This window comes from Mixophyes fleayi, chromosome 3, assembly GCF_038048845.1.
Source record: "Mixophyes fleayi isolate aMixFle1 chromosome 3, aMixFle1.hap1, whole genome shotgun sequence".
NCBI lineage: Eukaryota > Metazoa > Chordata > Amphibia > Anura > Limnodynastidae > Mixophyes > Mixophyes fleayi.
In genome coordinates this window covers 337,719,945-337,736,272 of record NC_134404.1, presented here as the reverse complement: position 1 = coordinate 337,736,272, position 16,328 = coordinate 337,719,945, and the positions used below count along the sequence as shown (strand labels likewise).

Sequence of the window (16,328 nt, the reverse complement as noted above, 5' to 3'; positions counted from 1 at the left end):
CGATGAAATAAAGGCCACCTTCCGTGTGATCGGATTGATGGTATATAAACAAATGTCACTTATGTTTACATGCATAATTATTACTTTGGCGCCTGCTGGAAAAATTGAATTCTTGCAGCGTAAATTGTTTTACTCTTGGCTAAATAAGCCGGCGACAGCTTTGATGTTGTCTGTGCATCAATCATCTGCAAGCGACTCCTTCCTTGTCATGGCAGATAGGCATGAGATGTCTTATAGACATACACTCCTTTCATATTACAGGGTGAAATACACGGGAATTGTCACACACGTAGGAGAGAGAGAGAGCGTTGCCCTGTTACAGCCAATACAGCTTGTTAGGCATTATTTATTGTAAAACATAAAGGAATTGATTTTATATCAGGGGCTGGAAATTGATTAATTACCGCAAAGCTCTAAGAAAAAATAATGCTGTATATTTTCCAACGGGCAGATAAGCAGGTTTTATGTAATGGAATGGGAGATGTACAGCGCAAATTACATCTTATATACTTATAAATTCCCAATAAATACAGATGGTAGGATAAAATATATAGGAGTCATTTAATTATCTTATTTATTTCTATTTATTTATATAGCAGCCCTCCTCATAACTCATTTGCCTCTGCTACTATCTCCACTCCGCCACCTGGTGCCACGCTATTCGTGTATACCCCTTCCCTTTAGGATGTAAGCTCTCAGGATCATTGCCCTCTTCCCTCGTGTTCTCCTACTACTATTCCATCAACATAGACAAAATTAGGGGGGGTTTCCTAGTGCCTGTAAACCCTCCCTCCCAGCCTAGGATACTGTATGCTTGAGGTGGCTGGACCCTGCCACTTTGCAGCTTGTGGGCAGATTGTTTCTGTCTGCACTGTTCACAGCCATCTCTCCCCAACAAGTATTGAAAGCAGCAAGAACAGGTAGGAGAGAGCAGGACAGTATGTCAACTGGTATGACACACTCAGTCAGGACTTTTGCAGTAAATTGCGTCATTTTGGCCCTGCCCCCGCGACAAAAGGTCATTTCTGTCATGGGGGTGGGGCCAAAATGACGTGATTGGCCACTCCCCACCCACCAGTTACGCCCCTCTCCCAGAAAGAAGTTCGCAAAAGTAAGCAAGTATGCTGATGACATGCACTGGCTGAGCTCTGCAAAACGCTTTGCTTTTACACCTAGAAGGTCCGCACCACACACTTAAAATGTGTCGCATTAGACGTATAGGACGAGTTTCATTCTCTGCTAAAACCCATATTGCCTACTCTCCCGGCATTTTCGGGAGACTCCCATGTTTCAGGGAGCCCTGCATGATGACATCTTTGCGCAGCGGGAGACTGGGCAGCGATGACGAGAATCACGCTGTCACTTCCGCCTCCCTTTGGGAGGTCCAAAAAGTGTGGTACAACTCGCGGTTTTGGTGTAGCGGACATGGCTGTGTACCCTTCCGCAAAGCAAGGACAACCCCTAACAATACCCCTTCTCCGCTGCTTCATCTTATTTTAATGCTCTCGCCCCACAAAATAAAATCCCAAATTTGCACTACCCAACAAAACTAAGTGGACCGATACGTGTCAGTAAACTGTCACTCAGTACCCTGCTCAAGATATCTTTCACATCTTATTTATGATGATTGTTATCTGTGGATGTGATGGGCGAGATTCATCTTTTAACGCAATGTGAACGCAACTTGCCTTTAAAAAAAAACCGCACATAAATTGCACCCACGTCCGTATGTATTCAAATAGAAGCGGATCTCAAGAAATGTTTCCATTTGTACCTGGGGACAAGTAGGCTCTGGCTATACGTTACTTGTCGTATATGTAGACAGATTGAACACACTGCAGGATACGCACAACATATGTGTAACATACAGTCCCATCAGAACGAATGCAAAGAAAAAATATGTTAGAAAATAAATTAACAACTCATAATATCATATTCATTAACAAAAATATATGTTTGTTTTTTCTTTTTTTTCTTTTGTTTAACATGAAATATATAAATCAGGATGTTCCTAATATGTACTGTCAATAAAATGCTTATTTATAGTTTCCCTAACTTGCAAATGCATGTTCTGGCGTGCATACGTGTAGTCGTCACAATCAGTCAGCACACCCGGTGCAAGTGATACAGCTAATGAACACGTACCTAAGAGCTGCCCTGATCTTGAATCGGCCACATGTGCCTGCGCTGTCCCTCAGCACTCCTTTACTGTAAAGCATACTGGCCAACTTTTCTTTGTTGGCTTCAGCGGGGTGGGGCTTGATGAATTGCATAATTTTGGCTCCTCCCCCGGAACGATTGACACAAGTTTGGCCAATTACAGCAGGGGCGGGGCTAAGATAATGCCCCCCCCCCCCCCACTTACCTATTGCGAGGGCAAGAACCGGGAGGTTGCCCTGCTCTCCCGGGAGGTCTCCCAGAAATGTGGGAGTCTCCTGGACATTCCGGGAGAGTGGGCAACTATGCGTTAAAGAAAAAGCAGCTAATGAATCTCTAGAGACTGAAGTGTCTTTTACATTTCTGTCTCCATTACTGAAGTCATGTTGTTTTACCTGTCAGTCTTTTATTAAATCTTGGTCTCCATGAAAATGGCCACCTCCATAGGCATCAATACATGGACATAGGACACAATTTCTGAACTGTGTCATCATGCCACAGATGGCGAAGCCAACCACGTCTTGTACTGGCTCAGCATCAGGGAGAATGCCAGACTCTTCAGGGAGTGAGGGAGATCACCCCTATTTCAGGGAGTCTCCATGACATTCAGGGAGCGTTGGAAAGTATGCTGCACATTGTCTATGTTAGTCCGCATCTTCCCACCCCCGTTCAGCTCTTCACATTGCAGGCAGTCAGAAGTGTAATTTGCGCGTTGATTGTGTTCCCTGGCGTAAGTCCCATTCTGGCGTACGCGCAGAGCTATTAAACGCCAGGTACGGCACGCAAAATGGACTTGCGTCCAAAGATGAATAGGCTCCTCCCTGCATACAGCTGTGATTCCTATAATGTAATTTGTGGATTTTACAGGCAATTATTATGCAGCAGATTTTTTTTTACATGTTCACATTTTGCTGTAAATGTTGCTGCCTCTAGTCAATGAAATGACTCTTATCAGCTGCAGTCAGTGCAAATTCCATAAACTCCCCGTGAAGATACCAGCTCCCTAGCCTGAACGTTAAAGACATTTCACTTGATGTATTTGCTGATAAGCCCATACCTTCCCTCTGGTCATTGCGTAAACACTTCACTTTGGGTAACTTGCACAAAAGCCGGCAGTCGTCAGCTGTCAAAACAGAAATAAATATATTAATGGAAAAGCATTGGGGTATCTACAGTACAATGCAGAGAGATTAAGGTCAACGCTGATTGATGTTCTAAAGCTTCATGTGAAACACATCCAGCATATAAGTTTTTTTTTTATACAATGAAAGCAGAAGGTTTTAGCTGTATAAATCCTGCTAGCAACATGAAACCTCCCCCGAACATCTAATTCTCCTGCCATCACTGCTTGGACTGTTTTGATGATGTTGGCTGCTCCTTATTGAATAGCCAATGTTTCGTGCCCACTCTCACTATGACACGGATCTAACCCCCTTCAAAACAAAATATCAACGAATTAAATCATACATTATGGTGCTGATTCATTAAGGAAAGTAAAGCAAAAAAATTAGCAACTTTACACCTTGGCAAAACCATGTTGCATTGGAGGGGGAGGTAGGTAAATAGAAAATGTGATGGCAGATTTATAGTTGGGGTAGGGCATGTCCTAGATCAGTGATGGCTAACCTGTGACACTCCAGGTGTTGTGAAACTACAAGCCCCAGCATGCTTTGCCAGTAGATAACTAGCTGATAGATGGCAGAGCATGCTGGGACTTGTAGTTTCACAATACCTGGAGTGTCACATGTTAGCCATCACTGTCCTAGATCAACTTTAAATTTCAGTGTAAAAATAAAGCTAAGTATTTGTGTGCTACATGAAAAAGCAGCCGGTAATTTCCTTGTGTCCAAAATAATAAACTAATTTGCACCCCTTGCATTGTAACATGGTTTGTCCAAGAGAAAATGTATTGCTTTTTTTGCCTTACTTTCCTTAATGACTTAGGCCCTTTAGTTTATATATATCTATTGCTTACAAGGCACGAACAGTATAAAAATAATAGGGGGGAATTCAATTACCCCCGAAGTACCGGCGCTACAACTATTACCATTATTACGGTAGTTTTAGCCCGGTTTTCAGCTCGCAGCTCAGGGAGCTACGAGCAAAAAAACGGCATTAGAACTACCGTAATAATTACGCGCACTATTACCGTAATAACTGTAATAATGCGCAGGCTGCGTTACTTTTAACAGTAACCCGGCCAATTGAATTCCCCCATAGATTCAATTATCTGTGTTAACTTGTAATTTCATGAGAACCCCACAGCTGTAGATTCCTTCTCGCCTTTGAATGTGCTGTATTATGAAAGTAAAGTGTTAAACCTGCATTACTGCCTCCCCTACTAAGCTATCACAGGGCAGATTCGAAGCAAATATATTTACAGTGTATATGGTTAATTGCAGACACAGAGAGACAGGAAACTATAGAAAAAGAACTACATAAAACAAAGGATGTCATTTAAAATGCAGACAGTGAAACGACTTGGACCAGTAAGCCTGGACGGGCTGCCCAGTGCTCTTTAAGGTGCCTGACTGGTCTCCGCTCTCAGAAGCGCACTTATGTCTGCAGGGAGGCAGAGAAATCTCAAGAGACCACTGGGAAGAAAGTCTAAATGTCACTTCAAAGTCCATCTACCACTTTACTACCTCTGACATTAAATTAAATATTTCCACTTTCTTCTAAAATATGGCTTGGATTTATGGCTTAAATTGTGAGGGGCTGTAGGGACTGTCTTTATTACACGTGTTACTTCTGTGTATTTGAGACGGTTTTTATATTGGAAAAAGTGCACCTAGAAACTAGCTTCCCTGTCAAAGTATCATCATCATTTATTTATATAGCGCCACTGATTCCGCAGCGCTGTACAGAGAACTCACTCACAGCCCCAGAAATCAGTCCCAGCCCCATTGGAGTTTACAGTCTAAATTCCCTAACATACACACACACACATACACACACACTCTAGGGGCAATTTTGATAGCAGCCAATTAACCTACTAGTATGTTTTTGGAGTGTGGGAGGAAACCAGAGCACCAGGAGGAAACCTACGCAAAGACAAGGAGAACATACAAACTCCTCACAGATAAGGCCGTGGTCGGGAATCAAACTCATGACCCCAGCGCTGTGAGGCAGAAGTGCTAACCACTAAGCCACCGTGCTGCCCCTAACTGGAAAGTACAAAGTCTGTGCTCCCATTAGTCACTGCAAACTTCTGATTCTCGGCAAACGTCTGCCATCATCTACTCCTCAAACCCTTGCTCTTTGGTGGAAATTTAGGAGCTCCAACGCAGATCGAGGTGCACGGCGTCAGCAAGGAGGATCTTCTTGGAGAACGAGACCTCGTTACAAAGAGTGGAAAAGGAACCTCAAGTCTAATTAATTTTAGACAAACAAGTTCCAAGTCAGTTGATATGGAGACTTATATAATAGCTATGGAATATTTGCCTGTCCAATATCTTAAAGCAGCCCTGATTATGCTTTGCTTAAATCAATCAATGTATTGAATGATATCCCTAACAAAATCTGCTTTCTGTTTATTGTCACAGAACTATTTTATTTAGAAAAAGTAAATTTTATTTTTTTAAAAAAACTTGTTGTCCTGCTTGGGTCTTTTTAGCAAGACGAGTGGTTGCCAACCAACTTGACTTGAAATGGTTCAACGTAGACTAAAAACTACTGTCCATCGAGAGCCTAAATGTCAACGATGGACATGGAGCTCACTTGTTATTCGGTCGTTTGGCCTGACTGATAATTGTCTGGATATATCCAAACAGGCCTTGAATCTCATCATTGGATGTCATGGATGTTCATCTGATGGGAACTCGTAAGATCGATAGCTGTATACTTCTTGGCATGAGGTCTCTGTAACATGCAGTGTTAATGCATTCGCTTGAAATATGCAAAATAAAGTCATTTACATTTTCCTACTCACAATACCTCATTGAAGCCTGCTTTTTTATCTATTTTCTGAAGTAGTTTGGAAATTGCTTGCTCTTTAGCTTGCGGAGAATGTATAAACAGGTTTTATTTTCTTAAATAAGCTTCTACTGTAAGGTAACCTAGATTTCTAGACACGGTTATACAATAGCTTATTGTACTTTTAAACACGTTATATATTTATTTTTCTTTCCTTGGTCTTAGCATAAAGTTTTCAGTCTTGTATATAATGTATCAGAAGTGAGTTTGTGAATGTGCTTACACGCACAACTGGTAGACTTTCGAGGTATACACTATAAGCATTAAAATAATATAAAAACATTCATATTATATCGCTACCTCTAATCTATTGTTATCATAACTATTTGTCTTCGACTTGATGAAAATATTAGATGCCTATATTACTGTTGTATATTTTCTATATATAAAATAGACATTTTATATAAGCCGTTTTGAATATTGTGGCTCATTTTTTTTTAACATAGAGCCAGTTTCTAGAAATACATTTTATGATTGATGACACTATATGAGAGAGCATTATATCTCTCCCATAAATCATACCCTCCACCTACACAGAAAAAGCATTTGATTACACCCCACTGGGCATTGCACTGGAAATTGTTGATGAAGAAATGTGATTAAATGTAATGTATGAAACATTAAGAGGCATATTGGTTTTTGTGTGTGAGAGGGATGGGGGGAGTTAGATATAATCGGAATCATACAACTGTGATTAGTAATAATGGGGTATTAACACTGACATGATGCTGAAGCTATATGTATCCAATCTTCTTTACTTCCACTGACAAGATGAAGAATGGAAGATTTTCCGATGCCAAAGGCTTTAACCACTAGGTCCTCTGTAGAGCAAGTAGAGGCAATATTTAAAAATACAATTATATATATATATATATATATATATATATATATATATATATACACACCGATCAACCACAACATTAAAATCACCTGCCTAATATTGTGTAGGTCCCCCTCGTTCCGGCAAAACAGCTCTGTACCATCGAGGCATGGACTCCACAAGACCTCAGAAGGTGTTGTGTGGTCCCTGTCACCAAGACAATAGCAACAGAGGAAGTGCTCCTGAGGAAGTCTTGTGATTATCAAGACGAAACGCGTTGAGCCTTACTGTTGATCAGCTGTACCCGGTGAACTATAGGGTGCCTATGTACTAGGATACAGCTGCCTACAAGGAAACATCTTCTGGCTATTATGTTCATATCTCTGGTACGCATATGATTTATTGCTCATACATAAAAGTGGTGTGTGGTTTCTCTGGGATAGATACTATACATATACCCTGGTGAATTTTGAACTTTACACCCTTTGAATGTCCTGTGATGTTTCAAGTTTCACGTGGTGCATTATTCTTTGCATTACAATATTATGCTATGTTTGCCTTTTTCCACATTCCTCGATTGTTCCCGAGCTGAGATCCAGAGTTACAGTTCTCAAAGAGGATCCACTCGATTCTAGATCATACATCTTTACCTGACGGTACGCATATATATACACACATTCTGTCCTTTATTATCCTGGTATTACACCATGAGGAGCCCTGCCTGTGCTTTGTTCTAGTGACTATTTTCTTCTGGATTGACCATCTGGATACAGGCTTACACGTGGCTGCCACTCACACATGAGTGAAGTGATTGTGGACTATCGATTATTATATCTGATATTATACAGTGTTGTGAATTTTTTATATATTTTAATACTTACCGATGTGGTAGATAGCGCCAGAGTATATCAATTGTTGTGTGTATATATATATATATATATATATATATATATAAAGCGGTCTATTAATAATTGACGTTAAATAACTATTTAATAACTGCTATCTGACATTCCTCTCACCTATCTGACTTCGCTTCCTTCCATCTTAAATATTGTAGCAAGACTGATCTTCCTCTCTGACTGCTCCACATCTGCTGTATCACTTTGCCACTGACTCCCTGTGTCCTCCAGATTCCAGTTAATATTACTCACCATTACCTACAAAGATCTCAACAACACCCCTCCTGCATACATCTCAAATCCCATATCAAAATACTTTCCCTCCCGTTCTCTTAGATCTACCTCTGACCTGCGCCTTGTCTCGTCTCTGGTAACCACCTCTCACTCCCACCTACCAGACTTCTCCCGTGCTGCTCCCCCATTATGACTTATGGAATCCCCTAGCACTGCCCGTTCACACATGTAGAGTGGCACTGGAAGACTTGGCTCTGAGCTTTGTTAAATAGCGAGAAGCCAAAAGAGCTTTTCTCCCTTTGTTAAATAGGCCTATTTAATAACTATATTTCATAGCACATTATAGTGAAAGCTACCACCATCCCACACAGCACATTATATATTATTAGATAACTGGATGGAAGTGAAGGTTTACAGACCCCTCAAATCTGTTCCAATGCATGCTCCGGGAGATTAAAATGAAACACAATAAGTCCACGTGTACTGTGAGTCGTACGATGTAGGACTAGAGAACTGGGACAGCCACGTAGCGTAGGTTTGCTCAGTTCCAAAAATCCACTAGCTTGTTTCATTCCTGGCGCTCAATACAGTAAAACAGTTACAGGAATCTATTCCAATTTATTACAGTATGTTAATCTAGATTTATTGGCAGTTAGAATTTATGCTATACGGGTCAATACACTCGCTCCTGCCTGTATTGACATCTTAGGTGAGACGTATAGCGCTATGACAGGTTTAGCGGAAGTTATGGATCAGTAATAAACAGTAGGTAATGTAGGGCATTGTGTACACATATGAAAATAACACTGAACCTAAATGCAAGTTGACCTAATACAAATGGCATCTTATAACATTCAAAATGATAGAATATATCTTAGAATATATCTAAAAGCTTCCATACTTTGTCTTGAGTTATGGCGTCTAGCACTGTATCTAACCGTCTTAAGCTAGGTACACGTTGCCTAATTTTCCACCAACTTTTTATGCTGATCGATTTAACATCCGATCGATGGTCCGATCGCTCGGTCCATAGACTGCATACACACTAGTCTTGTTTTAGACGATAAATAGAAGAGCAACCGCCCCGATAGCGACTTTTACAGCCATGTTGTCGTGAACAATGATTTTGATTTCGTACACACTGATGCGATAATTGCGGGTCATGTAACAATATACCAAAGACATTAGCCTAAAGGGGCAGAGCTTTTACTATAGTTAACACCTAAAAAGGCATAAAAAACAGAAGACAACAAAATTCAGCTAAAATTCTTGAATTAAACTGTTGCATTAACACTATGTGGTTTATTCTGGGTATGTTACAAATATTAGTTAATAAAGGTTACTAAAGGTTAATATTAGTTTATAATGTTTATAAGTTTAATCGTTTATACAGGTATAAGTTTAGAAAGGGTAAATATGAATAGGTTGCCAATTTAGATGTAATGGGTTGGTATAACACAACACTTTAGTAAGCTGGCTGCCATATGCTAGATGCATCAATGTAATAGACTACTGCTATCGCTATTCCCTTACAATCATCTAATTAACAAGTCAGTGATGTGAGGACACCGCACCACGTGGGACAGGTACAGGCATATGAAATTTACATACACACACCCCCAACGGAGCCCCGGCTCGAGGAAGTATCGGAGGATTATCGTGGATCGATCATCATCATCATCATCATCATTTATTTATATAGCGCCAACATATTCCGTAGCGCTTTACAATTGGGGACAAACATAATAAACTAATAAACAAACTGGGTAAAACAGACAAAGAGGTGAGAAGGCCCTGCTCGCAAGCTTACAATCTATGGGACAATGGGAGATTGACACATGAGGTTAGGTCTACATTTTGCATTTTGGCCCAGTCAGCCTGCAAAGGTAAAAGTGACTCATAAGCTAAATGAACCCGTCACACAACAATGTTGGTCAGGGGGCAGCCGTCCCGCGTGAAACTGTGTAACAGGCTAAAGGTAGCGAGGTTAAGAGGCTGGCCGAGGAATATTATAAGCTTGTCTGAAGAGGTAGGTTTTCAGTGAACGCTTGAAAGTTTGTAGACCAGAGGAGAGTCTTATTGTGTGAGGGAGAGAATTCCATAGAGTGGGTGCAGCCCGAAAAAAGTCCTGTAACCGGGAATGGGAGGATGTAATGAGGGTGGATGAGAGACGAAGATCTTGTGCAGAACGGAGTTGCCGAGTTGGGAGATATTTTGAGACAAGAGAGGAGATGTATGTTGGTGCAGCTTTGTTGATGGCCTTGTAGGTTAGTAAAAGTATTTTATATTGGATTCGGTACAAAACAGGCAGCCAGTGTAGAGACATACAGAGTGATTCAACAGAGGAAGAACGATTTGCAAGGAAAATCAGTCTTGCCGCAGCGTGCAAAATAGATTGTAGGGGTTTAAGTCTGTTTTTGGGAAGACCAGTAAGGAGGGAATTGCAATAGTCAATGCGGGAGATGATAAGGGCATGAATTAAGGTCTTTGCAGTATCTTGCGTGAGATATGTGCGAATTCTGGAAATTATATTTAGATGCATGTAGCAGGATTTAGATATAGAGTCAATGTGGGGAACAAAGGATAGGCGTGAATCAAGGATTACACCTAGGCAGTGAGCTTGTGGGGTGGGATTTATGGTCATGTTATCAACAGAGATAGAAATGTCAGGTATGCTCTTGTTGGCGGGTGGGAATATTATTAACTCTGTTTTAGAAAGATTAAGTTTGAGTTGGCGAGAGGACATCCAAGATGAAATGGCAGAAAGACAGTCAGTTACACGGGACAACTCAGATGCCGAGAGATCAGGAGAGGATAGATAGATTTTGGTATCATCTGCATAGAGATGATACTGAAAGCCAAAGGAACTTATTAGATTTCCAAGAGAAGCGGTATAGATAGAGAACAGCAGAGGACCTAGCACTGAGCCTTGTGGTACTCCAACTGATAAAGGAAGCGGAGCAGAGGTGGCTCCAGAGAAATTAACAGTGAAAGAGCGATTAGAAAGGTAGGATGAGAACCAGGATAGAACAGTGTCTTGAAGCCCTAAGGATAGCAGCGTTTGCAGGATCATAAGTTTATACACACTACACTCTGGAAAGGTGATTGGAACGAAAATATTGAACGGTACGACCAACTAATTGAGGCGACAATCAACCATTTGGGAAGACTTTCGACCATCGTTTCACTACACACACTGACCCGACTTTCGAATGAGCGATCGTATGTCGGCTGGTTGAGTTGATTATTGGACGAAAAACCTGTAGTGTGTACCCAGCTTTACCTATCTCACCACGGGCTATTGCTCTCTCTTATCAGGCATTTCAGCCTGAAAAAAGGGTCTCTGTACTGTTTTTTATTAGATGTAAACTCAACACACCCATTACCATTCAGACCTGATTGTTGATCGAGCAATGAACTGGACTGACGGTGGTCCTGCATGTAAAACTAGATTTAGAGTCAAGAAGTCTGAAAAATCATTCCTCCAATTCTGGCAGATATATTTGTGAGTATATTATAACGTTGCTTTTTATATACTATATCTTGGCTTTTAATAATCATTTAACAATGACCCTTACTGAGTATGACTCATGAGTCTTTTGGCGTCACTATTCTTAAACCTGGCTGATCCAAGAGCCCTTAAATGCTTTAAAATTGGCGGTCTGGAAATAAACGCGTACCAACAAAACGGTTCACGGTGAATCACCTTTCAGCAAGATCACTGAAATGATCAACCAGTAAATTGACCAGCTAGTGGTATTTCACTGTATAGCCATTTACAAGTAATGAGAATGCAGCCCATACTACCCGGTCAGTTAATGACAGTTGCATTATACTGGTGCGGATTCTCCATCTGTTTCTTAGAAGCTCTTAGTGGATGGAACAAACGATTCTGGCAGATGTCATCATTTCTACAATCAGCGTGTGACAGCTGTACAGGACACTGGCTAAGCCAGGGATAAATGTATGGAAATATAACAAACATGTTCCATTACCCTGCAGGATAAAAGGAATTTCATTAGGCAGAAGTTCTGTCAGCGGTAAAACGCAACACATGAATGCTAATCCCATTACATACGTCTATCTGTCTGCGAAGGTGCAAAGACCTGCAGATGGATTGTTCTAATCTTATAACACAAGGAGTCACATGTGTGCAGGATTGTAAGGTTCTATCACAATCTTATCACACAGTATGTTTAGTAAGGAGATTCAAATACGATATTTAAAGAATAGGTCAGTTATTTGCACTGTGGACAAGTTTTATATTATATACAGATTATAATGTCATTGGATGTAATTGGAAGGGAGAAACTGTAGCACTTGAGTTTAATTAAAAAGAACATATTTTAATACATATCTGCAGTGGTGAGAGAACATTTGAGCCCCTTAAATGCCAGCCCTTGCTAGATGTCAGCCCCTATACCTGGGAGATGAGTGCATTGAATTTTAACTGCATTTTAATGGCGTTTGAATGGCGTTTATATAGGTCAGTGTAGGACCTGCATACAATGAGGTACCCTTGACGAAATAGCAAGTAGGCGTGCCTGTGAGGATCCATTGAAAGAGAGTCGGTCCCTCTTTCCTTGTGTTCTCCTTCTGCCATTGCATCTCACTCTGTGCCTCTAGGCTGCTTTCCTGGCCCTGTTTTCTTGAACCTATGCCTTCTTCATGTTGGACATTACCACATAGTTGCCTACTCTCCCGGAATGTCCGGGAGACTCCCAAATTTGTGGGAGTTCTCACGGATTCCCGGGAGAGCAGGGCAGCCTCCCGCATCCTGCCCACTTCGTTAGTGAAGTGGGTGGGGATGGGGCTAGTCACAGCACCCTGGCCCCACCCCCTGTTATAATAGGCCAAATTAGGTAAAGTTTATCAGAGGGGCGGGCCTAAAGACACGACTCGCGTGGCCACTCCCCCAGGAAGCAGCAGCGAGATCTCCCCCCCGGAGATCTTGCTGCCAACGTTTCATTATCATCACTCTCACTCGCTGTCCTGTAAATAACCTGATCTTCATTGCCAAGTTATCTGTACTCTACCAGTAGATGTCTGGTCTTTGTATTATTTTATTTTTATGTGTTATGTAATGTGTTGCGGATCAATAATGTGCGTGTACACTACTGTAAATGTCACGAACGGTACTGTGGACCGCTTTTGGCACCTTATAAATAAAAAGTTTCTCATTAATAATAATGAGAAACTACTGCACTGTGAAGCTCTGCTGTGGGGAGTTGGGCGGCAGACGCCTCACTCTGTTAGATATGAGGCTTTCTTTAACATTTCGTTAGTGCTGGACATGCAATAGGTCAGTTGTACCTAATCTTCTGACCTGCGTGACTGCTATCGTTAGCCAGTCTACCCCAGGACACAGCAATACAGCCACCTAAGACCCTTATATCACCTACTAATAAAGGGAATCTAATTAATAAAATAATTTGCATTGTGACTTATTCTTTCATGTGTTCATTTAACACAGTCATGCAGTCTGTACCCTCAATGTTGGGAAAAATTAGTAATTTATGACACCATCACTCTGTGTGATGGTGCTCATATGAAATAGTTGAGGAATGGACCTGAAATGTCCAAATTTAAAGCAGATTAGCCTCCAAGCACACCAAGGCTGCACTATTGTGCGACCATGACCAAAATAAACAGTGGCTTCAACTAAACAGAGTGCACACGTTGGGGCTGACGCAGAGTGGGAGGCATGCCTGTTTGCACAGTGTATTTTGTGTGAAATCGCTCTTCACATGTCAATAAATTGGGGCATATGCATCTATGTTGACTTTCATGATCCTTACAATTACGCCTGACTGCGCCTGAAGAGGCAGGACGGGGGGCGGAAGGGGCAATCTAACATTGACTGAGTACAGAAAGGTGTGTTTATGCGGCTCATGAAGACCTACAGAAATTCCCATATACACCTGTTAAGAAGCATGTCTTTCGCACCTGCTATAGAGCATGGCCAGATACTGATGACTTTGGTAAGCCAAACAACATGGCAGATCCATTTCTGGCTTTGGGTCTTGTGCAAAGAGGATCCCAGTTGAGTTTGACTCTAATTGAAATTGACTAGGCACCTCCTTTAGTCAATGCCCCCTCCTTAGTTTTATGGCAGAGCACATGGATTTGTTGTCAAAGTGTGCGGCATATGCTGAGGCACAAATTTTTGCTCTGTCTGCTGGAAGAAATTTGGCGGATTGAGAACGTTCTTCGCTATATGCGGAGAAATCAGATGTTGTTTCTTTGGATGGGATTATATAATTGAGATAAAATGCCAGAGAGGGCACATTAACAGGGGTGTCCCCTTCTTTGTGGAAGCATACATAGCCTTTTTCTCCCCACAAAAAAGGCCTTGAATTCTCCGCCAGCTCTGAGGTCCATAACATCAAGTCATGTTCCTAATGGGACACAGTTCCCACCTTACAGTTCTGCGGCAAAACACATCCGACCAATGTAAGAAATAGTTTCAAACACATTAAATGATATTGTAATAAAGGCAGACCTAGGGGTAAATGTATCAAGCTGAGTGTTTCTGTCAGGTTTGAAAAGTGGAGATGTTGCCTACAACAACCAATCATATTCTAGTTATCATTTATTTAGTACATTCTACAAAATGATAACTAGAATCTGATTGGTTGCTGTAGGCAACATCTCCACTTTTCAAACCCACCGTAAACTCTCAGCTTGATAGATTTACCCCTAATGTTTTCTCTCTCTCTCTCTCATGAGTCATCTGAAACATTAGGGAAACTTAATTGAGCGGAATTCTAGGACAAATGCGAAAATTTTTAGTGAACAAAGGGAGTGTCCTTAAAGTGTTAGTAGGTTGGACTTTTATGTGTAGCTTTTAATGTTTCCATCCTGTATATTTTCCAACAACCCACAAACCTGGGGGCAGATTGATTTTTCAGGGACATTTCCAAAGACCGTACCTTGAGATGCCCTTGTGCAGATAAAGAAGCTGTTCGGGTCCACAGATTTCGTGGTTCTTAAATGATTCTTAATGATTCCTGAGGAAGCACCCAGTGGTCTTAACATGTACTGTGCTTCAGCATATGAGGGCGATGCAATAATGGCGGCCACCAGGAACGGCTTGTAAAAATACAGCTCATAAAATAACCAATTCATTTATTAAAAGAAAAATAACTGTACTGTTAAACATATTAACAAAATATGTAAAGACCGCAGCGTTCTGCCAGCGATAACGACCACTGACTGGCGATCATTACTTGGAGACAGCAGTGATTCTGCTGTATATAATAAAATAAGTCTCAATTACATTTTGCTATAACATTTTTTTTACCGATGTGCCGGTAGCTTCAGCTTTGTCAGAGGGCAGGATGAAGATTAGGGGAGAAAAAAGGTCGATCTTAACCCATTGACATGATCGTTCATCTACTTTCGTGCTTTTGAATGCGGAATTAAAGGGTGTTAAATGAGTCCATTAAAAGTTATTAAAGTCATCTATTTCTACAGGGTGTATTTTCAAAGGAACATTTGTTGTATCTTGTCACATCATCTCTCAATGCTTTACAGTTTAAATGTAGTTAAGGCTTCCAATTGTCTTCACTGTTCATTCGGGTTTTCTCATTTGGTTCTCTCGGGTGCAATCAATTACTTTCTTTTTCATTTCTTTTAAGTGCGGCTTTTAGGCAATAAATTGTAGATTGTAAATCAAAATAATAGCTAAAGAAAGCGAACTGCTGAAAAAGTAGACGCATAAGTCCTTGTCATCCCTATTATCCCTATTTTCCTAAAGGAACCTTGGTGCCTATTTAATGGTCTCCACAGCTGCAAGGGCCCTAAACCTAAATCTACAACAGCTTGTTCTTGATACTAGCCTTCCATAGGAAACTCCCTTCCAAGCCTGGGACACTGTATAATTGATGTGGCTGGACCCTGCCCCTGCTTCACACAGCTCTGCTTGAAAAGGGAGAGCTGCGTACACCTAACAGTAGTGCACGCAGCATTGCCCATGTATATTATGGGGATAGGAAGTGTTGGAGAGCAGCCAAGCACTGTCTAAAATTATAGCCCCGCCCCCATGCATGCTGGTCACGCACATTGGCGGCGTGGTGTGGAAACCTCCCTCTACAAATCCTGCGTTTGCTAATGCCTTCTTTGAGGACTCCTTTTGGCTTAACTATGCCCCATGGAGGATCCAGATGTGGTCAAATTCTCTTAGATGTATTTTATATACTGATCTGCTGCATGGCATTGAAGAGAGTTTTTATTGTCAAATT

At 41.2% G+C, this 16,328-nt stretch overlaps 1 protein-coding gene across 2 annotated transcripts in view; it reads right to left on the bottom strand.

The window, feature by feature from the left end:
* Positions 1 to 16,328, bottom strand: part of GALNT14 (polypeptide N-acetylgalactosaminyltransferase 14) — a 378,447-nt gene that overhangs the window by 71,217 nt on the left and 290,902 nt on the right. For both annotated transcript variants that reach the window (XM_075204367.1, XM_075204366.1), the window contains exon 5: positions 3,215 to 3,280. In XM_075204367.1, coding sequence (XP_075060468.1) covers positions 3,215 to 3,280 — 66 coding nt within the window. The remainder of the gene's footprint in view (positions 1 to 3,214; positions 3,281 to 16,328) is intronic.